Raw genomic sequence first — 27,020 nt, forward strand, 5'->3', positions numbered from 1 at the left:
CTCTCATCCAAGTACTAATCCAGGCTGACCCTGCTTAGCTTCCAAGAACAGGATCTGGTGCCTTTAGGCTGGGTCATCACAACTTACTGCAAAGTTTATCCTCACAGTTGTTAGGACAGTCTCCACAGGGTAGACCTTCTGTGTATGGTGTTGCAATTTGTTGTATCAAATTCCCCCTGAAAGCACAAAACAGCATCAAAAGAAAGTAAGATAACATGCAAGATAGCAGGATAGCATGCTGATGTAGTTAATCTGTTAATCAAGGTGGTAGGACCATGGACATTTCACATTTCCAGTGAAGAGCTGCTAGTAGAAAATTAGCACATGAAATTATAAGACAGGAAAGTGAGAAATTATAAGACAGGAAAGTGAGCACTTTGATGTTTTAGTTTACTACATGCAAAGAGTATTTTATGAGGCAGTTGTTGTGAAGGAATATCTAAGGACTGAGACATGAATATTTTATATCATTATTAATCCAAAGATATTCTCTTCCCATTGAATCCTGAGAATTTTGCTAGCTAACTGCCTTCAAGTTGACTTTGACCTCTGTTGATACTGTGTATAAGGCATATCCAAGACACCCTATCCTCAATGGTCCTGCTCAGTTCCTGCAGATTTAGGATTGTGTCCTCTTTGATTGAGTCTACCCATCTGATGTGTGGTCTTCCTCTCTTCCTACTGCCTTTTATCTTTCCAAGCATTGGCGCAGTAGAGACCGCTGAAAAACAGAGGCCTGCTGGTGCCTGTTTATCCTCTGGAGGGAAGCAGCAGCCGCCAAACCATGCAGCTTCCCTCCGGTGGAAAAAGAACCCGTGAAAAGCAGGTTCTTTTAAAGCCGCAGGGGCGGCGTAACAAGTGCATCACTGGCACATTCGTTATGTAGGTGCTGCACGGCAACGTGCGGATGCCGCATGGAGCCTTTGTAACAATGGCGGCACCATGTATATAGGGCGCTGCCATTATCACGCCGCCACCACGTACTAGGGTTGTGGGGTGTGCGGTTGCTGCACCCTCGCGCAACCCTAGTATGTGGTCAGGCCAGTACAAAACGCCGGTCTGGACCGCAGCCTTGTTATGTTTTCTAGTAAATCACACCTTCTTGTAACATGTCAAAATGACAGCCTCAGTTTAGTCATTCTGGCTTCTAAAGAGATTTTTTTCCAGGATGCATTTGGTTTTTGTTTGTTTGTTTGTTTGTTTTTGTGCATCCATGCACATACACTACAGTAGTGTTCTCCAGGACCACAATTCAAAATGAGTTGGGTTTTCTATTTGCTTTCTTCACCATCCAGCTCTAGCACCCATACATGGTGATGGAAAACACAATGGCATAAACAGACATCACTTTAGTATTCAGTTGTATAACTTTGCACATTAGGATCTTGTCTAGTACCTTCATAGCTGCCTTTTTCAATCCTAGCCTTCTCTTCATTTCTTAAGTGTAATTTCCATTCTGATCAATGATTGATCCAAGGTATGGGAAGTCTTTTTTAAATTTCCTCATCATCTTTATTGTCTATCTTCCATGGTCATTACTTTTTCTTAATGTTCAACATTAAACCTGTCTTTGTACTTTCTTCTTTGACTTTCCTTAATAATTGTTCCAAGTCTTTGTTATTTTCTGTTAGTATTATGGTGTCATCTGCATATGTTAGGTTATTGATATTCCTTCTTCTGATCTTCACTCCTCCTTCCACAGAGTCTAAGGTGCGTTACAGACCACCGCTTTGCGGTGGTCTGCTGGCGCTGCTGTTTGCTCCATGAGGGAGCCGCAGCAGCCAAACCACGCGACTCCCGCGTGGAGCAAAAAAGAAGCTCCAAAATGGAGCTTCTTCCTGCAGCACAGTTATGACGCCGTGAGGCGCCAATGGCACACTCGCGACATCATAAGTGCCACATGACGTGCGGACGCACAGCGATTACTATCTTTGCTGTGGTTACCAGGTATAGTATATATTTTAAATATTTCCTTGTATTTGTCTCTTCCACCTTATTTAACAGACACACCTCTGGTTTCAGCTCTATTTTAATTTTCAGGGTTTCTTGAATAATTTTATGTACTTCAATCCAATATTTTTTAATTTGGGAACATATCCACCACATATGATAGAATGTTCTGGGTTTCTCCTGACATCTCCAACACATATTTCCTTTCCTTTTATATAGTTTGGCCAATTTTGTAGGCAAGAGGTACCATCTATATAACATTTTGATGAAATTTTCTTTAATATCTGTACATAGTGTAAACTTCAGATCTTTACCCCATACCCTTTCCCAGTTTATAAGTGGGGTGTTATGTTTTACATTTTTCCCCACTCTATCATATTATTTTTAATAGTTTCTGTTGCTTCCAATTGTAGTTTCAAACATAGCTTATATAATTTAGATATTATCCTCTTTCTTCTCCTTCAATGATCTCATCTAATTCTGTTTTGAGTTTGTTATACCTCCTTGTCTCATATCTGTTAAGAATCTTCCTTTTAATTGTTGGTAGGGGAACCAATTTATTTCTATTCCTTCCTGTCCCAATTCTTCCCTACTTTTCATATTTAATTTCCTGTTTTCCTTTTTAAAAAATATCTTTCTATTTTAACCATTCTTCTTCCTTTGACTTCCCCCTTCTTATAAAGGCTTCCTGCAGTGATACCCAGTCTGGAATTTTTCTATACATTTTTCCCTTATATAATTGTAGATTCTTAGAAGAGCCTTTCTAATAATATGTTCATTAAATTGTTTGTTTTGTTCCAATTTCTTGTACCACAAAAATGCATTTCATCTGAAAACCAAATTAAAACCTTCCAGAGCTAATAAATTTTTATTTCTCAAATATATCCATTCCCGCACCCACTTTAAACAACATGCATGACAGTATATTTTCAAATCCGCCATTGATAGGCCACTGTTTTCTCTAGTGTCAATTATTGCATTCCATTTTATACTAGCTTTCCTGCCTGTTCAAATAAATTTAGATAGTTCTTATTTCCATAGTGAATTCCAAATCATTTAATATAATTGGAAGGTTCTGAAATAAATACAGTAATTTAGGCAGTATAGTCATTTTTAAAAGTGTGATTTCCCCCATTAATGACAAGTATAATTTTGACCATTTTTCTAATTTCTTTTTCACTTCTTGCCAGATTGGTTTATAGTTGTTGTCAAATAGGTAAGAAATTTTTTTTGGTTAAGATTATACCAAGGTACTTTATTTTCTTTGAATCTGTATTCCACTTATTTCTTGAAGCATCTCTTGCTTTTCTTTTGTCATATTCATTGTTAAGAATGCTGATTTACTTTTGCTTATCTTAAGTCCGGCACATTGGCCAAATTCGTTTATAACTTCCAGTGTCTTGGGTACCCCTTTCAGTGGGTCTTCAATGATCAAAACTATATCATCAGCATAGGCACGTATTTTAAACTCTCTTCCACTTTTCTTAGCCCCTTTTATTTGTTTATTTTCTCTTATATTATTATATAGAATTTCTAGGCACATAATAAAAAGGAAGGGTGATAGGGAACATTCCCATGGCTTCTTGTTGATTGTCTATCTTTTTTATCCTGTTTACGATGTTGTCTCCAAAATTCAATTTCTCCAATAGATATATCGTGAATTGCCAATTCAGGTTATCGAAAGCTTTTTTTGTGCCTAAGAAGAGCAATGCTACTTCTGTACCCGGGCTTTTATCGTAATATTCAATTAAGTCTATTATGATTCTTGTATTTTGTTTTATACATCTTTGAGGGAGGAAGCCACATTGATCTTGTTGAATCCAATTTTGTAAAGTCTTTTTCATCCTTTTTGCTATTATACTTGTCAAGATTTTATAGTCGGAATTTAGTAGGGAGATTGGTCTATAATTTTTTGTTAATGTCCGATTCTTATCTTCTTTAGATATTAATCCTATATTTGTTTCCTTGCATATTTCTGGTAGTCCCCTTTTATTTATGTCATTAAATGTTTTTTGTAATGGTTCCATTAATCCTTTTTTAGATTTTTTGTAGTAACTCATTGAAAAACTGTCGGGTCCTAGGGCTTTTCCAGTTTTTCCCTGGTGGCGCAGTGGTTAAATGCCTGTACTGCAGCCACTCACTCAAAACCATAAGGTTGCGAGTACAAGACCAGCAAAAGGGCTCAAGCTCGACTCAGGTTTGCATCCTTCTGAGGTCGCTAAAATGAGTACCCAGATTGTTGGGGGCAAATTAGTTTACAGTTGTAAACCGCTTAGACACTGCTTAGGCGGTATGAAGTGGTACATAAATGAAGCTTGTTTGTTTTGTTTTATTGATAGCTTCACTGATTTCTTCTATAGAGATATCTTTAGTCATCATTTCCTGTATTTCTTTATTTTCTTCCAATTTTTAAATATTATTTAAGTATTCTGTTACCTTCCCCTTATGCTGATTCTTTTCATTTATTTCTTTATATAGGTCTTCACAATATTTAAGAAATTTTCTCATTATGTCTTTTTGTTCTGTATGTTTTTTTCCACCTTCTTGCATCTCCACTATCAAACTTTTTTCTTTTTTCCTTCTAACTTTGTATGCTAAAAATTTCCCTGCTTTGTTTCCTCTTTCAAATTGTTTTTGTTTGGCATATTTTAATTTTTTACTTATTTCTTCTGTTATTTTGTTGTCCAATTGTTTTTTCAAAAGATTTCATTCATTTTTAATTTTTTTTTACTATTTGGATTTTCCCTCAGTCTTTCTTCTTGTCTAAGTATTTTCTCAGAGATTTCCTCTATTTCTTTTTTCTTTATTTTATTCTTCTCTGAGCTCTTTTTAAAAATCAGGAATCCCCTTATATATGCCTTTGATGCATCCCATATAGTTCTCATTTCAAGTTCATCACTGATACTCTCTTTAAAACACCATTTTAACTCATCTTTGAGTTGGGTTTTTTTTATGTTTTCATCTTTAAGTAGATTCTCATTTAATTTCCAAAAAAATTTTTGTTTCATTTGTTTTATTTCCAAAGTGATTTGATTATGATCTGAGATTTTATTTATTTTTATCATTACATCTTTGATTTCTTTAAACAGTTCCTTTGATATAAAAAACATATCTATCCTTGATGCAGAATTATGTGGGGTTGAATAGAATGTGTAATCTTTTAGATCTTTGTTCCTTTGCCTCCATGGATCCTCTAATGAAAGATATTCTTGGAATTCAAAAAAGCTAGATGGTAGTTTCCCTTGTTTTTCTTTTATTCTTTTCCTGGAGCATCTATCTATCTTTGGGTCTATATTGTTCATAGTTTAGATTTTTAATTTGTATCAATAACTTTTTATAAAATTTCCCTTTTCTTTCATTGGGGCTGTATACACTTGTTACCAAATTTTCTTTCCCATTCAATACTATTTCAATACCAATATATCTACCTTCTTTATCATTTATTATTTCTTTTGCTTTTATTTGACTCTTTACAAATATTGACACACCACTTTTTTTCTTTTCACCTGCACTTATGTATGTTTGCCCTAATTTAGGGTTTTTAAGGTATTTTATCTCTTTTCTCCTAATTCTAGTTTCTTGTATATTGATTATTTCTGCTTTTTCATTTTCCAAAATTTGAAAAATTTGTTTTCTTTTATATGTTGAATTTACTGCTTTTCCGTTCCAGGACAGAAATTTCATATTGTTAGTTATTTTAAAAACAGTTTAGATCCTAATCCACATCAAATGGTATTTAATTTTTTGTCAGTCCTCTTCAGAGTCTCTCATTAAATCTTCTCCAGCATTTGTTTCCACACTGTCCTGTTCTCCCTGTATACTAATCACCTCTCCTCCTACAGCTCCTTCTATTTCTCCTTTTTCTGTTTCCTGTGTTGTGTCCTCCCCATCTTTATTCTTCTTTTCTTGTTTCTCATCTTTCCCTTTTCCTTTTTCATACAGTTGTTGTCTTTCTTCTTCATTCTGTCTTCCTTGGTTTCTTCTTTCTTTCTCTCGAAACCATCTATTATAAAATGTTCTGGCCTTCTTCACTGAATCAATTTTATATTGCTTTTGTCTCTTCTTTTCCATAGAATTTCCACAGGCACATCCTTAAAAAATTTGATCTCTTTTCCATCAATTATTAATTTTTTATCATAATTCACCTGTATGATTTTATCTTTCATTCTTTCCTTTGTGAAGTATACCACTATATCCCTTGGAGGATTTCTATTGCATGCCACTGTTCAATTTATTCAGAAGATCTTATCTATATCCAAATCCAAATATTCCGGCGTAAATTCAAGCATATTTGCCAGTGCAGGAATCAAATAATCATATAGGTCTTCGTTGAATTGTTCTTCCAATCCTCTAATTTTAAACATTTTTTCTCTCCTTTACTTCTCTCAGTCTACTTGTCTCCCTTACGTGTTTTTGCTCTTGAAATATAGTATTGGTCATTTTCTCCACTCCTATTGTTCTCTCTTCTAGATCTCCAACTCTTTTCTTTACATCTTACACTTCTTCTGTTATTCCTTTTATCATTTCTTTCAGGTCCTCTATATCTTCCTTGAAATCCTGTCTCAGTTCATTTATTGAGTGTTTTATCTCTTGCTTTATGTTAATCTCAATCCTCTGGATCACCTTGAGAATTTTAGCATTAGAGTCTGATGTTTTTAATTCAAAAGATGGCCTTCTTGCCAATCCTGATTTTGTATCTGTCGTTTGTAATTGTAATTGCTTCCTTTCCTTCTCTCTGTTTGTCATATCTCTTGTTGACATGGTTGTTGTAATTGACATTTCCTTCTTTCCTTTCTGCTTTATTTGTTTATCACTTTACCTTCTTTTAATTGTCTTTCCCCCAAATGGACCCCTGTTGGTATTATATATTCTCTATCTGTTTAGCAAGGTTCTTATATATATCCAATCCCTTAACGTATTTTATCTAAGTATATTTAGAGTATATTTTCAATCAACACATTTATCAAACAATAGAAAATTCTTATTTTACAGATTTAATCTATTTTCTTAAACCAGTCTTTTCTTAACTATTGCCCTTTGACACAGTCCAATATGTATAAACACTCTTTGTAAATATTCCTCCTTCCTCTAGGTGTCACTGTTAATGCTGACCTAATTCCATATATGAATCTCCCAAACCCAAGAGTCTTGTAATTAGTTCTCCTTCCTCTAGGTGCTGCTTCTGTTTGCCAAGAAAGTCCAATATTCAAATCCCCTAGACTTGAGAGACTTGTAGTTAGTCCTCCTTCCTTTAGATGTTGCTGCTATCTATTGACGTAGTCCAGTATATAATTCACCCAAACATAAAGCCCATGTAGTTAGTCCTCCTTCCTCTATGTCTGCTAACAGGAGCTGCTTTACCTTCCTTCTTGATTCCTCCCTCTCTTCTCTTCTATTATCTACTTCCACTTTCTTCCTATCAATGTTTACTGTATCCCATGTGCTCCATGGCCTTGAAAATGCCCAGCTTTTTCCCTCAGTTCTCCTTATTGTTTCCTTCCTAATTTTCCCTCCTTTCACCTCTTTTTTCAGTCCTTCCTTCCAGTCTTTTCTGTCTATCCTCGCTTCTCCCACCTCCTTATCTTAAACCACATTTCTTTCTTCTTTACCCAACCTTACTCCTTCATTCCCTCTCTCTGTCTATGTCTGTTTAGTCCCTTATTTCAACCTGTTCCATCTACTTCTCCTCCTGGTCTGTTATGTTTGTCTGCTTCTCCGCCTGGACCGCAGTCTTCTGCTTCTCCTCCTAGCCGTCTGATCGTCTGCTTCTCCTCCAGGTCCTCCAGGTTCACAGTCATCTACCTCACCTTTTGATTTGGGGTCCTCTCTCTCTGCTCCCTTTCTATTCTCCTGTTATCCAGCCTTCTCTTCTCCAATGTCTTAATACTTTGGAAGTTTTTTCTTCTATCACCTTTATCAATCTCTCCTTCTTTCTCCTTCTCTGCTTTCTTTCCTTCTCCTTCTCCTCCTCCTATCTTCTTCTCCTTTGGACCCCACTCTGCCACTGGCCTATTTATGTTTCCTCTGGCTTTTCTTTCTCCCACCGCTCCTTTCCTCTTTTTCTCTACTGACTTTCAGTTTTCTCTTCTTCCCCAAGCACAGTCTTTCTTTATTCAATTTATCTCCATTACTCTGTTCCCAGTTTCTAATTCTGGTTCCAATCTTCTGAAAGGGATAACAAGGTGAGAATCCTCCTTATTGCTAAATTATTAGTGTTATTTCCCGATGTTCAAATGGAATAAGAATTTAAAAAGAGCCCAGTGGGACTTTGCTGTTCCCAGCTCTCAATTTGTGGCCGTGGTTTGCCTCTGTCCTCTCAGAGTCCACTCCAATCTGTTTTAGAATCAGAGTGAATCCTCCTTCTATGAGGACCCCTGTCTGGATCCCTTTTATCAAGGGGATTTTAGCCCAATTATGTTGTCCCGATTTTACCTTGGGACTGGCTGAATAGCTCACAAACAATATTGCAAGTCACCCACTACAGTGGATTGTGACTTACCACCCTGCCATCTTGGCTCCGTTTATGTGTATTCTGTTTTAATGGTAGCTTCCTGTCCTAGGATTGTCTAATGTATTGGTACACCCAATGCTCTAAGAACAACCCGCAGCTTTTCAGGATGTATGCAGTCAAAGGCTTTGCTATTATCTGTAAAGCACATGCTAGTTTTCCTCTATAATTTTCTGCTGCCCACCATTATCTATTGGATGTTTCTAATGTGAATCCTAGTGCCTCTTCCTTGCAATTTGGGAAATTTTTCTCTCCATTTATGGCAGGAGTCTTTGCTGTAGAATTTTGGGTATGACTTTGCTTGTAGGGGAAATCAAAGCAATGGCCCTATAGTTATTGCATTATTTTGTATCCCCTTTTTAGGGGATAGAGAAGTACAGTAACCATTTCCAATCTGCTGGCTATTGTTTTGCATTTCATATTTGTTGGCAGATTTTAGTTAGAACTAAACTTAATTCTGTTTAGAACACTGCCACCATTAACATATCTGCCCATGCAGGCAGCAAGGGGACAAGAGAAGCCCGAGAGAGCCACTTGTTGCTGCTGCAATTTTTTCTAGGTTTCTTGTGAAATAGTTATCAAAATCCACAAATGTAAGGCACGCGCGCACACACACACACATTATGCACAGTATTTGGACTATTGACATTAGTGCTCTGAAAGTCCTATTCTATTCTGCTTCTCTGGAGAGTAGAAGGTGATGCTTAGAACATAAATAGTAAAAACGCACTGTGGACAGAAATGAGAATTAATTATTGAGCATACTTTGTGTTTCCACTATTCTTTAACACCAACACTGTTGCTCTGTGCCATCCAGTAGAACTCTTTCATTTGTCCAGTAAAAGAACACTGGAGACTTGCAAACCAGCTGTGGCTTGTTTTCAGTGATGCAAACACTCACATCTGCCAGAACAAGAGCCGCTACTGTGAGGATAACCAGGTCTAGTTATTACTGGTTGAGTTTATGGAGACAAGTGAGCCCTTGCTTAGTGGGTTGAATTTGGATGTTCTAGACTGGCTTGAGTAGTGGACTGGATATTCTGAGTGATATAGCGATTAACTCAATTGATCTGCTAATCTGTCTGGACTCTGATACCAGTTATGTAGTCAAACTCCAAGTTTCAAACTGAGTCTCAAGTCCTTGCAAGATACTTTAATAAAGTCAAGTCCCAAGTCCAAACTCAAGCTTGGGAGCCAACCTGAACAGAAAAAAAGGAAGTGGCGGTGGTACGTGCAGTCATTGAAGTGACTTGGGTCCAACTCAATCAACTCAATTCTACATCACTGGCTGTTTATTATTATTATTTCTTATATCCCACCTTTCTCCCAATATAGAAACTCAAGACAGCAAACATCAGATTTAAAATAATGTAATTTAAAAACAATACAACATTAAAATGTATAAATATAAAAGTTAAAAAACAAATAGACCATTTTAAAAGTTAAATCAGTTATGAGTTACAATAGAATATATTAAAAATACAAACCTTAAAATATACATTACACAACGTTCCCAGCTCTTATTAATTTGCAAAGGTCTCCCGGCACAAAAATGTCTTTATCTGCCATCAGAAGGACAATAGGGATGAAGCCATCCTAGCCTCCCTAGGGAGGGAGTTCCAAATCAGACAGCCTTTAGATTGTACGCCACTGGCAGGTTTTATTATTCTTATCGATTTTATCCATTCTGTGTACAGCGCTGTGCAAATTTACAGTGCTTTATAAATAAAATATAATAATAATAAGAAGAAAAAGACAATTTCAGAGGCACCTGCATGAAGCATGACTTGACTTGTGTCTTTTATATTTTTTGTGACTGACATGTGGCACCATCACTTTGAGCAGCAGCCAAGATCCACCCCCCATGTTTCTCAGAGGATAATCGCAAATTCATTAGGCAATGGGACTGAGGTGGAAGGATTCTTCTAAATCTTTTGAAAAGCTTTATAAAGCACCTCCAATGTGCACTGGGGATAGCCTGCCCAGCATACCTCAATGCCCACTTCAATGCCCACACATTTACTATTCCCCTCCAAGACAAATGCTCCTCATTTTTAAAAATTTAGCTCCCAGACTTGAGACTTGAAAGTAACTTGCAAGGACTTGAAACTTGACTTGAGACTTGAAGATAGAGACTTTAGACTTGGCTTGAGACTTGGAATAAAATACTTGAATATATCACTGGTTTTTTCCTTGCTTCCAGCAACAGGTCCCTCTCAACAACAACAACAACAACAACAAGCCTTCCCAGTGGAACACCGCAGCCTCCCCTCTCCACAATTGGAACACCATAGCCTCCCACAATTGCCCCCCTCTTCTCTCTCACCAGGTCCACAGCCTCAGCTCATGTGTGCTCCTTGTTCCTCCTTTGCTTCATCTTCCTCATTGTCTTCTGCCTAGCTGGGTGATGATGCAGATGATGGAATAGGGTGGGTGAATAGATGCAGTGGTGTGGGCATGTGTGTGTGTGTGTATGCTGAGATGGGGAGGAAAGGCAATGAAGAGAGACTGTGAGAGACTGTGAGGTGTGATGGGAGCATGATTGTTACTCAGGCCCTACAATTATGTAGGGGGGGAGCTGTGGTGTCCTGCATACATGTGAAGAGGTGTTGGCAGCTGAGGCAAAGCAAGGTAAAGTGGAAATGGGCATGAAGGAAGGATAAATACATTATGTTCCTGAACCAAGGCTAGCAAGTCAGTCACTAAAAATATAATCATTGCAGTGATTTGAGTCTGACTTGAATCTGACTCAATGAGTTTGAGCTTACATTACTTTTTGATGTTGTGTAAAAGAATGATACAGGCCTTTGACATGTTTCATTAAGACCATTTTGTGAAGGAGCTACTTACCTAGGGCAGTAGTGGCAGATGTAGAGGTACATGGGGGAGTTTCCTGATTCACAGTAGGCAAGTCCACATCCAATCTGGTGTGAATTATGCCAAATGATCTATTAACATAAGAATATTTAGAAAAAAATAATTCAAGTTTCAATTCTTCTAATTATTATAATTACTAGAGATGTGCTTTGAATTTAGATAATTCCCTGAATCTAGAATGAAATCAAGCTGAGCCAGTGACATCACTAGAGGAGTCCGGGGGATATAGTCTGCACCTGGTGACACCCCAGAGGTGTGGCTGCTGGGCGAGCAAGAAAGGGCATCACATCCCTTTATGGCTTGCACAACAGCCATAGCAGTCCCTTTCATTTGGACGTCAGTGCAGCTGAAGCCATACCGGAGGCCAAATGGACTTCCAAGGGACTGGGACTGCCCCCTCCAGTGGTGGCAGGTGCTGGGGGGCAGTCCCTTCAGTTTGGGCTGTGGCATGGTTGCAGCTGCGCTAGAGCCCAAATGGACCTCCAAAGGTTGAACAGTCTGCTCTCTGCTACTGGCCCATACCAGGTGACACTAACCTCTGGTATGCCATTGGACTGAGCTGAACAATTTTAGGAGATTCTGAATTCAAGTGAGGTTTCTCTGAAGTGGACAGAATCTGAATCCGGACACTTCTGAAAATCCCATAACAATATATATTTGGGGGAACACAGTGATGTTACTAGGGGAGGTGCAACGGGTGCGGAACACACCAGGTGACACTCCAAAGGTGGAGGTGTACATCCAGTAGTGCTGTACACCCAGTAGGACTGGTGCGGCTGGCGGGCAAGTGAGAAAGGTGTTTTATCCCTTTCTCACTTGCCTAGCAGGCATGCTGGGCTTCAAACAACCTGCCAGAGGCCATAGCATTACTTTGTCAAGTGGCAGCTGCTGCTGGAAAGACAGTGCCTTTCATTTGGGCTCCAGCATAGTTCTCAAACAGCTCTCTGGAGGCTGTGGCTGTCTGCTCCCTGCTGCCCCCCTGCAGTGAGTGACACCAACCCAGCATTTGTTTACATGTTGCTCTTGCTGTTTTGCACTAAGAAAACAGCAAGAGCAACATGTAAACACTGCTTCCATGCAATCTGGGGGACCTTGGAAAATCTAGCATCAGGTGCTTGCTTGGAAAATGCTGGATATTCTTCTGCCTGACCTTTACTAACCTATTTCATTGTTTTTTTCCTGTGACTCTGATGCCAGCTGAGTAAGAAAACAAAAATTGCTAAAATGTTTTTCATTCATCATTGATTTCTTGGTCCATATAGTGACATCTCTTTGACATATGTGATTTTAATACAAACTGTAAACCAAAACCAACCATGGAAGGGACTGGGGGAAGTAAATCACCCACCAAATTCTGAAAATTTGATTTCTTCCCTAACTTTCCCTAATTTTCCTGATATCTTGTATGTTTCTTTTTTAAAAAAACTGTATACGGTATATAACTTTCATATCTATTGCCTCCCACAAGTGAGAAGCACACATTTTTCTTTTAAAAAATGATGCTTCTTCCCTAACCCCTCAACAATTTCAATGTAAAAACTATTTTTAATTTCATTTTAAAAGGCCCTTTGTGTCCTCTGGGGTTCATGGTGGGCACATTCACAGTTTTCACGCTGCCCCTTTTTCAAAACCAGTTATTTCCATTTTGGGGGGGGGGGGTAAAAGCCTTCCCCTCCAACCTAAAATGAGTTTGAGGCTAGTGATTTGACAGATTTATCTCCCAATGGCCAAGTGAAAGCTCTTTTAAGTTTAAAAAATTTTGGGCAAGGCTTGGGGTGTTTTGTGCAATTTTATGAAGAAAAAAATGTTAGACCCCATAGTCTCTAATTGTTGCCCACCCCAAATATAAAGTATACATATGAGAAACACACATATACTATACAAACACATTTACCAGGAAGCTGGGCAAATGTGATGCATGAAACATGTGATTTATGAAATCAATACATTTTGTATTATATGGGTTGCCAATAATCCTACCTCTTAATGTCAACTGAACTATATATGCATCATGTTACTTGACTCTCCTACTGTTCTGAAATCATTTAATTACTGGGGTTTGTACTGATTTGATCTGAAACTTGTTCAAACAATTCAGAAAAGAGCTCATTTAGCTCAGTCAAGGTTGGTGTCTCACAATTAGTTTCAATCTACATTCTTTGTTACAGATAACAAGATACAGACCCAGATAACTTTGTTTTAAGAGATCTGTAAAAGGTTTAAAGTATATCAAAGAACTGGGCTGTGTGCGAGAACAAAGGGGCATGGCAACTTCCTGGTGTACTGAGCTGACAATCCCCAAATTTATAGGGAATGGAGTGGTTAGAGATTAATCATTAGATTAAGGAGCAAAGACAGTAAGGAAGATTGAAAGAAATATATAAGACTAGCAGTCACTTTAGAAACACATACCAATTGTAAGACTGACAATTTAGAATCTTGAGATAAAGACAGTTAGGCGGGGTACATACCGCCGCTTTGCGGCGGTCTGCCGCCGCCGCCAGTAGGTCCGCGGGGGAGCCGGAGCCTTCAGACAGCCCGACTCCCGCGCGGACCGAAAAAGAAGCTCCAAAATGGAGCTTCTTTTACCGTCGCGTTTGCGACGTAGCGAGGCGCCAGGGGCGCGCTCGCTACGTCACAAGCGGCGCAACGCGTACGGACGCTCAGCGTCCGATACGCAAAGATGGCGGCGCCCATGTGGAAGGGGCGCCGCCATCTTGTACGTATAGAATACGTACTAGGGTTAGGGGGGTGCGGAAGCACCGCCCCTTCCTAACCCTAGTACGTATTCTATACGTACTAAATGGCGGTATGTATCCCGCCTTAGTCTTAAAGAGAAAGGGGACATAAATAGGAAACCCTATCTATATAATGAGAGGAAAGAGAAAGCCTACGTTTTTTCTAACACATATACACTAATAGAAAAAGAAGGAGACTCCACCACACTCAAAGGGACTGTGTTCCACTGTCAAACAACTCTTAGGGCCCATTCCCACTATTGTTTAAATCGGATCATGTTGAATCATGATCCGGTTTAAACCACTATCGTTCCCACTTGGGAATTGATTTGGAATCGATTCCTGGGGGGGAGCATACTTTTCCCACTCCTTTTTGGGCTGAATCGATTTATTTGACAATAAATCAATTCAGTCCAGTGGGAACCCAGGGCTGATTTGATTCCGCCCTGGCAGCCCCTCTCCACCCAGGCCATGCCTTCCTCCTTCCAACCTCCCTCCCTCCCTCCTTACCTTCTGCCTGGGAGCCCTGGCGATGGCGGTGGTGGTGAGAGTTGTCAGTGCTCGCCGTTGGCCCTCTCCTCCTCCTCCCCCTCCAACTCGCTGCACAGCCTCCCTCTCCTTCTCAGCCCTGGTAAGGAGGAGGCCGGGGCAGAAGGAGAGAGGCAGCAGGCCTGGAGGACATTGGAGGATGGGGGCAGGTTCCTTCTCTGCTGCTTGCCTCCATCCTTCCTGCAGAGAACTCTGCTGGCCAGAGCTCCTTGGACATGTCCCCATCTGGTGTGCCTCTGTCCACCAACGACGTCCTGGATGGAGGCACATCCAAAGAGCCCCGGGCTCTTTTCTTGTAGCAATGGATTCAAACTATGGGACAAGAGATTTCACCTCAACATTAGGAAAAACGTCTTGGCAGTAAGAGCTGTTCGACAGTGGAACATACTCCATCAGAGAGTGGTGGAGTCTCCTTCTCTGGAGGCTTTTAAAGAGAGACTGAATGGTCATCTGCAGAGGGTGCTTTGATTGTGTCATCCTGCATGGTAGAATGGGGTTAGACTGAATGGCCCTTGTGGTTTCTTCCAACTCTGTGAATCTATGGAGATTATCAGATGGGGACAGGACATAGATGGGGTCACTCTCCCATCCTTATCCCGTCCTTATCCCAATTGCATGAAAGCATTTTATAGACATTGTGCTTATCCTGTCATTGAAGTGGAATTGTATTAATGCAAATTCCCGTTAAAACAAAATGACAGGATAATTCCACTTCAATGATAGGACAATAACAGGATAAGAGTGATGTCATATGAAAATCTTTTCATGATTGAGCCATAAGGAGGGGAAAAGAATGGGACAAGGACGTCCTTTTTCCCTGTCTGATAATCTCCTATGATTCTATGTCTCATTTATCTCTCAAATCATCTTCAGCTCTAATTTTACATGTATTTGAAAGCTGAATACAAATATGAGAACAGAAGGTATGCATAAATGGCACCAAAAGAGCAAGTTATCCCTTTGTATTATTTCTATACCTTTGTTTTCTTCCCCAAATATTCTATTTGGGCTTGTGGTCATACCTGAGTATAGCTATATATATCTTTCTTAAGGTCAATTGCCCCAACACCATACTGGAAGTTGGATGCTTTTTTCTGCCACATTTGGATTATCTTTGACCAAGGGTAGGAAGATGATGATTGCAATGCATTCTCACCACAGACAATACCTGCAATAATAAGAGATGTAGTTGTATCTGAGACTGCTTATTCCAAACAAGGGAGTGAAGGTTCATAAAGATTAACTATTTAACTCACCCTATAATTTCCACCAGAATGGGTGTTTGGTCTATAAGCAAACATTAAATAAAAAACAGCTTAACCTGTTTAAAGAATTCTGTTATATTTGATGAAATACTGCCAAAATGTGTAACTGATCAGAATTGGAGGGAGTGGGCAGTGTGAAGTACCAAAACTTTCTCAATTGTGCTGATAGATGTGGACAACAACTGCATAGAATCAAAGGAGGCTGGTTAGTAGATGATTCATGGGAAATGCATGCAAAGCTTTAAGAGATCATTTGTTTCAATGGAAAATAAACTAATGGAAAGGGCAGACTGGAGCTGAGCCACTTATTGCTCTGGAGCCATTTTGATCCTCCTACCCCAAAGCTAGCTGCATTTCTTCTTGGTCACAAAACCATTTCTGCTGTATTGCTTCATGTCACTTACCATCCACAGTTCGCTCCTCTTTAAGTCTGACATTTGGTGTACATTTTTCAGCCTTTTTTTTGGCACTCTCAGTGGCTTTCTCACTCCATGTCTTAGCAAAACAAACAAGCATTTATTATATATCATCATAAAATATGGTTTATCATGATGGTCAGTGCTATCACTAGAGGGGTGTGGGGGGTGCAGTCCACATTGAGTGACACTCCAGAAGAAGTATGACATCTGGTTGGGCCTGCTCTGCACCCCCTCATTGAGGCACTGAGGGAGAGGGTCAGCCCCCCTTCATCTCACTGCCACCACCACATCACCCTACTCACAAATAGGATGCTGTGAAGGTGCTGAGGGAGAGGGCTGGGCCTCCCTCCACCTTAACAACAACAACAACAAATTATTTATTTATAACCCACCCAGTCACAAGGAATCCAGGCAGGTTACAGCAATAAAAATAAATATATATACAGAACACAGTAAAAATTCAAAATTGTTGCTGTAACCACCACATTGCCCAACATATGAATAGGAAGATGCAGAGGTACTGAGGGAGAGGTGCTGCCCCTGAGCCCCCACCCCCCAGGAGACCTGTCCCCTGCACCAAATGACATCTGGACCACTGATGATGGTTTAAACATTGTTTATTATATTATATATTCTACACCATCATGAAGTATGGTTTATCATGATGGGAATAAATTCTCCCTTTAATGTCTTCTCTTTGAGGGCAGACAAAAGAAAGTGATCTCATGTATTTACTTAATTTTTTAAAAAAAATAAAATAACTTATTGTCACTTTTTTCAGACCCAGCAACAGTGGTTCATCCTCCCTTCAGTTTGTTTGAAATAAGACAGCTTCAAATAATAAATTATAAAGCTTGATTCCATGAATAATAGTTATGATGTAATTTGGTGGCTCAAGACTATTGCTACTTTGCAACTATAAGGTTGAGGTCAGTTGTAGCAACAGCTGAGCTGGTGGGTCACACACATGAATGCAAAAGGTACTGTGTTCAATCCCTGTCATCTCTTGGTATGGCAAGAACTCTGAAGAATTACTGCCAGACAGTGAACTTTATTGCACAGGGCTCCAAGCAGGGACAAGAACAGGACAAAGGGAGCCTGACAGGGAACAGAATGAGTGGGGCATGCAAACAAGGAAGTCCCTCACACATTCTGTTCTCCTCTCTTCTGCTCCCAATCTGTCCCCAGAGGGGGGCGATTTTTGAGAACTGTTCTGAACAGTTCTCAAAAATCGTCCCCTCTGGAACAGATGGGGAATGGATGGGGAATGGAACGGAACGAGTGAAGGACTTTGCGTGCAGTAAAATTCATCCTCCATTCATTCCACGCTCGTTCCTGGCCCCTTCCGTTCCGTTCTCCTTCCGTTTCCAGGAGCCCCTGTGAGATAAAGTTCAGTGTATGCAGAATTCTGTTATACGCTTGGTTCCTTGCAGTTTCTTTGCTGGGCACATTCTCACTGAAAGCCAGAATAACAGTTATAGGAGATTATCACATTGAATTTAAAGTGATCTATCCCTGATGGGATCAGGTCGCAGTTAATTTGAAAAGTGAGTGTTATTGCACGCAGTCGCAGATGGGCGAGTGCAACTCACATGCAGCCTGGATTCCAGCCATGTTTATCCTGTGGCTTTTCAAAAATGAGAGTTTGCCATTTTTGAAAAGCCATAGCATAAGCGTAGATGGGATCCAGGCTGCATACACGTTGCACTCGCCTGGCTGCAACTGCATGCTTTTCAAATTAAACTCAACTTTATCCCGTCGGGGATAAGTCCCTTTAAATTCAATGCAATAATCTCCTAATGGTGTTGGTGATGAGGACATGTGGGGTAATGACCTTGACTTCATGGCTCTCAAAAGGTCACCTCTGGCTATTATTGGCAGAGCTGTTCTGCCCCTACCTAGCAAGCTCAGTCAGATCCTAGATACTAAAGGGCAGTAAAACAGAACATGAGAACAACCCAGCCAAATGTTTCAAACCACTCTGGTATTTGATTATGTTGGATTATGAGGCCTCTGCTAAGGGCCTTTCTGTTTGCTTCTGATATTTCTTATTGTCATAGCCACTTCCTTTGACACTGTCTACCCTGTCTCAGATAACTCTCTCCTGCAGTTGCTGGGCTGGAAGGATGAGTGACCTATACAGCAGTAGCTGGTCTCAAGAGAGGAAGAGAGAAGACCAGGAAGCAGGCAATGTTAGAGTATATGCATAAAACACACACACACATGTACATGTTCATTCTGCATTCCTCTTATAATTTTTTCAGAGTTCTTGTAGAGATTGGGAAATACATATGTATGTATTTAAAGAATTAACACATTTCATTAGTGAGTGTGAAAATAAATCTTTCTATATTAAAGCAGGGTTGAAATTTTTTAAAAATACATTCATAAAACACAATTTTTTTAAAAAAAACACTTTTAAAAACTTTTTAATACCATCTACCTAGGTCAGTTTATTTTATCTCAGTATAAAATTAGAAGGAACAGGAACAAATTATGGGACTTTTCAATCAGTCTGGATGTGCTTTATGTTACTATCCCCCTTTGATTTCTTGGTGAGATATGCTATTTCCCCACTGCTCTTTGCCTGGACATGAAAACTGAGGACTTCTGTTCAACAAAAATTGATACACATAATTTTGAAACTTGCAGGTTTCTTCTTTTTTTTTTAACCTGTATTACTTCAGTTGACATTCTTTCCATTTTATCTCCTAATTTGTCTATTTCTTTCTTCACATCCGCGCTTATAGTACCTTTCAGTTCTTGTATTATTTCCAGTTTAATTTTTTAAAATTCTTCCAATAATTATCCTGTCTGTGATGTCTATTCTTCTGGTCTCTCCATTAAAAAAGAATAAGTAAAAGAATTAAAAAGTAGAACACAGGAATTAGAAAAGAAATATAAAGGGGTGATAGAGATGCAATATCAAGAGGGACAACTAATTACACTTCTGGATCTGAAATAGAGAGAGAAATGCACAAAATGAGGAGGAGTGACAGAGAAAGCAAATTAAGATATATATGATTTGGTAATTCCACCACTGGCACAGTATCTAGAAATGGAGGAGGATAGACTAGAGGTGGAAATAGACAGAATATTCAGAATAAATTCAGTTACACCCAGAGTATGGAAACTACCACAAGATATAGTAGTGCATTTAGTTAGAATAAGAATTAAGGATTTAATAATACAAAAAAAGTAGTAAGAAATTGATAATAGAAGGAAAGGTCAGGGTATGCCATATCTAAGAATATGATATATAGCTTGCAGATTGATATGGTTAACAGAATGGATTAAACTTCAGGTCACAATCTGAGATTTGGACTACATGCTTTTATTTGGTATGGAAAAATAAAACAGAATAAAGATTTTGATAATCACTATGTAAGAAGAGAATTATTTAAAGTATGGCAGAAGATTAAGAACAAATATTATAATAAGCTACTGTTATGGTCCTCACTGCAAGAAGCATTATTTAGGAGATATAATGGAGATAAAGGATAATAGCTAACATATAAACAAATATTTTAAAAAGAGGATCCAGAAGCATAAAAAGTAAAATCTAGAGAGGAATTAGAACAGCAAGGAATAACAATACAATGGTTCTTCCACAGACAGTTTGTTGAAAGAATGAAAATAGATTTGAAATTAAAAGGAACAGAAAAGATAATAATAATAATAATAATAATAATTTTTATTTCTGTCTTCCTGCCTCTCCCAATGGATCGAAGCAGAATCACAACAAGGTTAAAATTACAGCACCATTAAAACCACAGTAAAAAATAAAAACATAAGAATCTAAAAACAGTAACATCAATCAATCATGGGGACAGCTGGTCTCGTTCCATACTAGTGATCTTCATAGGAGGTCAGGAAGATAAGCACGGTGGAAGAGCTCTGTCTTTACTGCCTTCTTAAAGATATCTAAAGATGTAACAAGGCAGGTCTCCTCTGGGAGTCCATTCCAAAGTCTGAGGGCAGCTATGCTAAATGCCTTTAGGGAAGTAAAAACATGTTTGGATGATGGTATCTCCAACAAATTCTTCCCACTTTTTCTAAGAGTGCGGGGCGGATTGTATGCGTTCCCGTAAGTAACTCGGACCCAAGCCATGTAGGGCTTTAATGGTAATGACCAACACCTTGTATTGTGCCTGGAAGCTAATTGGGAGCCAGTGTAGATCTTTCAAAATGGGTGTTATATGGTCAAGTCTCGAAGAGCTAGTGACCAACCCGGCTGCCGCATTTTGCACTAGTTGAAGCTTCTGAACTTGATACAAGGGTAGCCCCATGTAGAGCGCATTGCAGAAGTCAAGACGAGAGATTATCAGAGCTTTCAGGTCCTTTCGGTTGAGGTCGCAGTTGGCGTATCAACCGAAGTAGAGACGGATCCAGAAGTACTCCCAAACTGCAAACTTCATCCTTCAGGGGAAGTGTGACCCCATCAAGGAGTGGTGGACAAATTTCCCTCCCCAGACCTAAGGAACCTATGGCAAGTACCTCCGTTTTCTCTGGATTCAGCCTGAGTTTGTTTTTCCTCATCCAGCCCATTACTGATTCAAGGCAGGGATTCAGAGGGGAGAAGTAATCCTTAGTCACTGTAGCAGTCGGGGACATAGAGAAGCATATTTGGGTGTCATCAGCGTACTGATAACCCCGCACCCCATGTCTCCAGATGATCTCTCCCAGCGGTTTCATGTAAATGTTAAATAGCATGGGGGACAGAATGGCGCCTTGAGGGATGCCAGATGTCAGCTCTTTTCTAGAAGAGCAACTGTCCCCCAGCCTCACCTGGAACCTGCCCGAGAGGTAGGATCAGAGCAACTGAAGCGCAGTGTCCCCAATACCCAACTCCCTCAGGTGCTCCAGAAGGATACCATGGTTGATGGTATCGAAAGCCGCTGAGATGTGCAAGAGCACGAACAGGGTCACACTTCCCCTGTCTGTGCCCAGACGGAGGTCATCGATTAAGGTGACCATGGCCGTCTCCACTCCATATCCTGCCCTAAAGCCAGTTTGAAATGGGTCCAGATAATTGGTTTCATCCAAGACAGCCTGGAGTTGGAAGGCAACTGCTCTCTCGATCACCTTGCCCAAAAAAGGTAATAGGGAGACTGGTCTGTAAATGTTTCTCTAGGGGATGTTGGGAGGGCTTTTTAAAAAGCTGTTTAACCACTGCCAATTTTAGCTGTGATGGAAATTTGCCCTCCCTAAAGGATGCATTGATTATTGTTTGTAATAATGTAATCATAGCATCCCCTCTCTGGGCAGTCAGCCACGATGGGCAAGGATCGAGAGCGCAAGTCGTCTTCCTTACACTTCCAAGGAGCTTGTCCACTTCACTGGTACTCACAAACTCAAGGTGATCCAGTCTAACATGGCCCACAGAGTCTCTGGACACCCCTCTTACTGATTCTATAAGAAAGCTGGCGTCAAGATCAGCCCTTATCCGAGAGATTTTATCTGCAAAAGAGTCACTGAAAGCGTCACAGCAGGCTATAGTTGGTTGAAGCAAGGGGTTCAGGGTGGGAGGCAGTTGCATCAGCTGAACAGCTCTGCTGGGCGGGACTCTGCAGATGCGATTCATGCAGCATAGGAGGAATTCTTTGCTGCCCCTATCGCCACTCCATAAGACTTCAATAGGTTCTCAAGGAGTGTCTTGTCGGATAAGCGCTGATGTTTCCACCAACAGCGCTCTAGTCGTTGCACGGCCTGCTTCATCCTTCGAAGATCTTCTGTATACTTTTCCAGACACTGCCAATACTGTATGTTTTTAAGCCACTAGATCTATGGCAAAAAGACATTCTTAAATTTATATGGAATAAGAAAAGAGTTAGAATTACTATGAAGATTGTTTGTGACGCTAAAAGTCGCGAAAGAATGGGACTTCCCAATTTAAAAATTTATTATTTCGCAGCAACATTAGTTTGGTTAATAAACTGGATAACTCTAGAGGACGAAAAATTGTTAAACTTAGAGGGAGATAACTTAAGATTTGGGTTACATGGATATTTGTTTTATAATAAAGAAAAAGTACACAGGGGTTGTAAAAACCATATAATTAGGAAAGCGATACTAAAAGTCTGGGAAAGATTAAAAATAAGACTGTGTAAACAAATCCCCCTAACTTGTTTGCTTTAACTTTTCTGACTTTACCCCTACACATGCTTGGTATTTCTTTGAATTCCTTTTTTGTGATTTCCCCCTTTTTCCATTTCTTATACATGTTCTGGTTCAAACTTAACTCAGTTGAAAGTTCCTTATCCATCCTGGCTTCTTGAGACACCTCCCATTTTTCTTTCTCACTGGAACGGTTTGAAATTGTGCCTACAAATGTTGCTTCATATTCAAGATGACAGTCAAATCAGGCAACCTCCAAATCAGTCTGAGCATTAGACTTAGATGATGTGCATTTCATTTTCCATACTGCTTATCCCAAACAAATCTTGACTTGGAGATCTTAAAAGAAACATTTCAGAAATACTGGTTTGGGAGACTTAAATTTGGGCTCAAAATTATACAATAAGTCTATCTTGGAAGGAGTATGTTTGCATGCAGTGCCACAATGAAGCATTTCAACAATATACAGCAATAACCTTAAATTGTTATCTTACCATTTTCATCATATTGCTGGCAGTTGGCTGAACCGCTCTCCTGATGGCATTGTGTTTGTCAAGAATTTCCTTCTGCTTCTCTGCAGTAATCTTACTCAATGTACCCTAAAGGTTTTTTATTATAAAATTATGAGAGATATTTCTTTGATTTGGAAAATTCCACTCTATTGTATCCTACTTTATTATGGATCTGAGAAACCACACAAATTTTCTACCAGGTTATTACAGGATGCCAACTTCTTAATCTTTGCTATTGTCTGCAGTCATTTGGAAATCAAATTCACAAGACCAGTCCCTCCACATGCTCATCCAGTTTACTCAATATCAGAGACCATTTCTGATACAAATAGAACTGTCTCCTACCTTCTTTAGGCCACAATTCCATAGCATCTATGACTGTCACAAGTGATTCCCCACTATTGTTTTTCAAAACTGAATATGGCTTTTATTTCTACCAGTGGCTTCAGAATTCACTTTTGTAATTTCCTTATTTCCACGTCACCTGTCTTTTCCAGCAGTCCATCAAAGGGAATCATAATGAAATAAAACAGAAATAGAAAAAGGAAGCCACTGAAAGGGGTTTCATTCACTCTCCCTTCTCCAAAGAGTAGCAGGAAACTAAGGGAGGTTAAACGCCACATGTTCTTCTAAAATAGGGATTGGAAAACTGTGGACTGCATGTGGGCCAATTATTTGTTGCTTCTTAACTCTTTCTAATGAAACTGCAATGGCTTTGAACTCTTACACAATGCCTCTAAATTCCAAAAAAAAAAACACTCCTAGACACTTGCAGGACCCCACAGGTGTAAAAATTAACCATAAATGAAAAAATTAAATTAAATTAAATTACTTCTGATTTCACTTTGGCCCCATGGCAAGTGGGTCCAATCCCCTTGGGACAATAAGAAAGAAAGAAAGAAAGAAAGAAAGGGCTCTCATACCCTTTACAATTGCCCACTTGTGTTCTAAATTAACACCAATTGGTCTGAAAGAGAAAATGTACCAGTGTAATAGCAATCAATAAAACAGAACTAAAGGAAACAAAATGGCTGCACCAATTGGCTGCTTCCTGTCTCATTCACATAGCCTTTTTGTGATAGCAGTTTTGAGCTATCTGCCAATATCACAGTTTAGTTTGTAGAGCCAATAATGGCTGCAATGTGGCAAAAGGAGACCTACAATGTAGATATGAGATCAGCAAGTGCATTGCAGGAAGACATGGCACCAGAAATTTTCTAACTGTACATGGAAATTGGTTAAGATAAACGCTCTTTTGAAATTAATATACTAGAAGGATATTTACAAAGGCATTTACTCCAAGTAAATATAGGTCTTGACTAAATCATGTTTGGCTGATGTTCCATACCTGTTCTAGAGATTGCTGCACCACAGCAGCCAAGGGCAGAAGTATAATTAGTATAAGCATTTCTGGAGAAACAAAAACCATCAACAAATACAGTCAGAATCTTTGTTTCAGTTATTTGTGGATATTCAGTTTGACTCATTATAATTTTATTGTAAGTCCATTATAAGCACACTTAGGCTAAATATGTACTAAGTAAGGCAGTTTGACACCATTTTAACTGCCATGCCTTAATGCTAGGGAATGCTGGGATACGGAGTTTGGTGGAAAACCAGAACTTTCTGACAGAGAAGGCTAAATATCTCACAAAACTACAAATCCCAGAAATCCATAGCATTGAGCCAAGTCAGTTAAAGTGGTGTCAAACTGCATTAACTCTGCAGTGCAGATGCATCCTCAGAGTGAATTCATACAATGTTTTTACCACTGTGAAGTGGCTTTATTGATTTCACATTGAAGTGAGCTTCATCTTCTCTGTGGTTCACTTTATTCAGGTTATGTGCCAGCTTAAACTGGCATAACAAAGGAAGTCTGTTTTAATGTGGTGTTTAAGCAGAGGTTATATGGTTTGAAGGCACTCTTTTTCTTCTCCAGCCATTGGCTGGTGCAAACCATGGGCAGCTAAAGTATGCCTCCCAGATAGTCATTTAATCCCAACTTAAAACCCTCTATTGGAACGCCAGGACCTCCAGAGTAAACTGTCAAACAGCACTAGGAATTATTATTATTATTATTATTATTATTATTATTATTATTATTATTATTATTATTGTGTGACTACCATATAACTGAGCCAGCATGGTTTAATGGTCTAAGCATAAGACTATGACCCTGGTGTTCAGGATTCGATTCCCTGATTGGCCACTGAAACCCATTGGGTGACCTTGAGCAAATCACACTTTCTCAGACCAATAAAATTCCATAATGGATTCACCGTAGAGTTGCCATAAGTCATAAATGACTTGAAGGCACACAACAACAACCACATAACTCCACAGTTCTCTTTTCTCCAGACAGAGTTTTACAACTGTGAATATTTTTTTGTGAAGAAAACTTAATCATTTCACAGTACTGGGGCTTACTTCCAAGGAAATGTGTACAAGAATCTAAAACTGGTTAAACATACTTTTAAATATCTCCACCTGAAATAAAAGGGATTTAAAAGCACTACATTATACACAAGATATTTCATATATGAATGTGAAATACATATGTTTGCAAGGACATGGTATCACAGTGTTACACTAATGTACAACCTCTAACTGGCTAGTGCTTCCTGTTGAATGGACATTGAGTTAGAGATCTAGGCTTGCTGCCAAATAATCTTGAAATGGGTTCCAGAAGCTGCAATTTACAATGTACTTGCACAATATGTTCTAATCACAAGATTCATAATCTGGATGTCTTTATTCAACCCTTTGAAGGGTTGTTATGTGGATTTGTAATTGGTTCACAGGCTAAACCTAAAGGGTGCTGTACAATGGCTCCTTTTCGTCCTGGAGAGAGGTGACCAGTGGGGTCCCACAGGGCTCTGTCCTGGGCCCAGTGCTATTCAACATCTTGGATGACAGAATTGGGGGTATACTTATCAAATTTGCAGATGACACCAAATTAGGAAGAGTAACTAATACCCTGAGGACAGGATCAAAATTCAGAATGATCTTAATAAATTAGGAGGCTGGGCCAAAGCTAACAAAATGAATTTGAACACGGAGAAATGTAGGGTGGAAAAAGGAAATGAACAGATATAGGATGGGAGACACCTGGCTGAACGAGACTACGTGTGAAAGGGATCTGGGAGTCCAAGTAGACCACAAATTGAACATGAGTCAACAGTGCAATGCGGCAGCTAACAAGGCCAATGCGATTTTAGGCTGCATCAACAGAAGTATTGATAGATCAAGGGAAGTAATAGTACCACTCTATTCTGCTCTGGTCTGGCGCCACCTGGAATATTGTGTCTGTAGCTTGCATCCAGTCTCCCGGGTCCCCCTTGTCTGCTTGTATTGTGTCTGCAAAGTCTTGTCCGGCAGAACTGTTTAGGGTGGTGAGGGAACTGACGGTGATGCCATCTACCCGGAACCCTCTACTTAACCCAACAACGGCCTGCTGCGATGCTTTCAACAACTACTTTGCAGACAAAATCTCTCAGATAAGAGCCCATTTGGACGCCAACATTGAGGCAAAATCAACTAATGAGGTGTCCAGTAAACCCGTTTATGAGATTAAACTGGATCAGTTTGAGCTAGTGAGTACTGATGACATAGACAAGATCCTTGGAAAGGTAAAAAAAAAACAACATGCCCTCTTGATCCCTGCCCATCATGGCTAGCCGTCCAGGGGGGTGAGGCATTGATGGCACTTCTTAGACGTATCATCAATGCTTCCCTTGGGGAGGGTCATATACCATCTTCTTTGAAAGAAGCAATCATTAGACCGCTCTTGAAAAAATGCTCCCTGGACCCCCTGGACACGAAAAATTACAGGCTTGTTTCTCATCTGCCATTTTTGATCAAGGTGATCGAGAGAGCAGTTGCTCTTCAGCTCCAAGTGGTCTTGGATGAAGCCGATTTTCTTGATCCATTTCAAACAGGCTTCAGGACCGGGTATGGGGTGGAGACTGCCATGGTCACTTTAACTGATGACCTTTGTCTAGCCATCGACAGAGAAAGCGTGACTCTGTTGGTGCTGCTAGACCTCTCATTGGCATTCGATACAGTAGACCATGATATCGTTCTGG

General features: G+C 39.6%; 1 protein-coding gene across 1 annotated transcript in view; it reads right to left on the reverse strand.

The window, feature by feature from the left end:
* The window catches only part of LOC149313456 (cysteine-rich venom protein kaouthin-2-like), a 43,638-nt gene that overhangs the window by 1,283 nt on the left and 15,335 nt on the right, over window positions 1-27,020 (reverse strand). Inside the window, exons 3-8 of the mRNA XM_089522501.1 lie at window positions 24,284-24,345; window positions 22,918-23,022; window positions 16,292-16,382; window positions 15,645-15,790; window positions 11,309-11,406; window positions 88-176 (exon numbers count right to left, since the gene is read on the reverse strand). Coding sequence (XP_089378627.1) covers window positions 88-176; window positions 11,309-11,406; window positions 15,645-15,790; window positions 16,292-16,382; window positions 22,918-23,022; window positions 24,284-24,345 — 591 coding nt within the window. The remainder of the gene's footprint in view (window positions 1-87; window positions 177-11,308; window positions 11,407-15,644; window positions 15,791-16,291; window positions 16,383-22,917; window positions 23,023-24,283; window positions 24,346-27,020) is intronic.

This window comes from Sceloporus occidentalis, unplaced genomic scaffold (genome assembly GCF_023333645.1).
Source record: "Sceloporus occidentalis isolate IW3139 unplaced genomic scaffold, rSceOcc1.0.p SCAF_4, whole genome shotgun sequence".
NCBI classification, from domain to species: domain Eukaryota; kingdom Metazoa; phylum Chordata; class Lepidosauria; order Squamata; family Phrynosomatidae; genus Sceloporus; species Sceloporus occidentalis.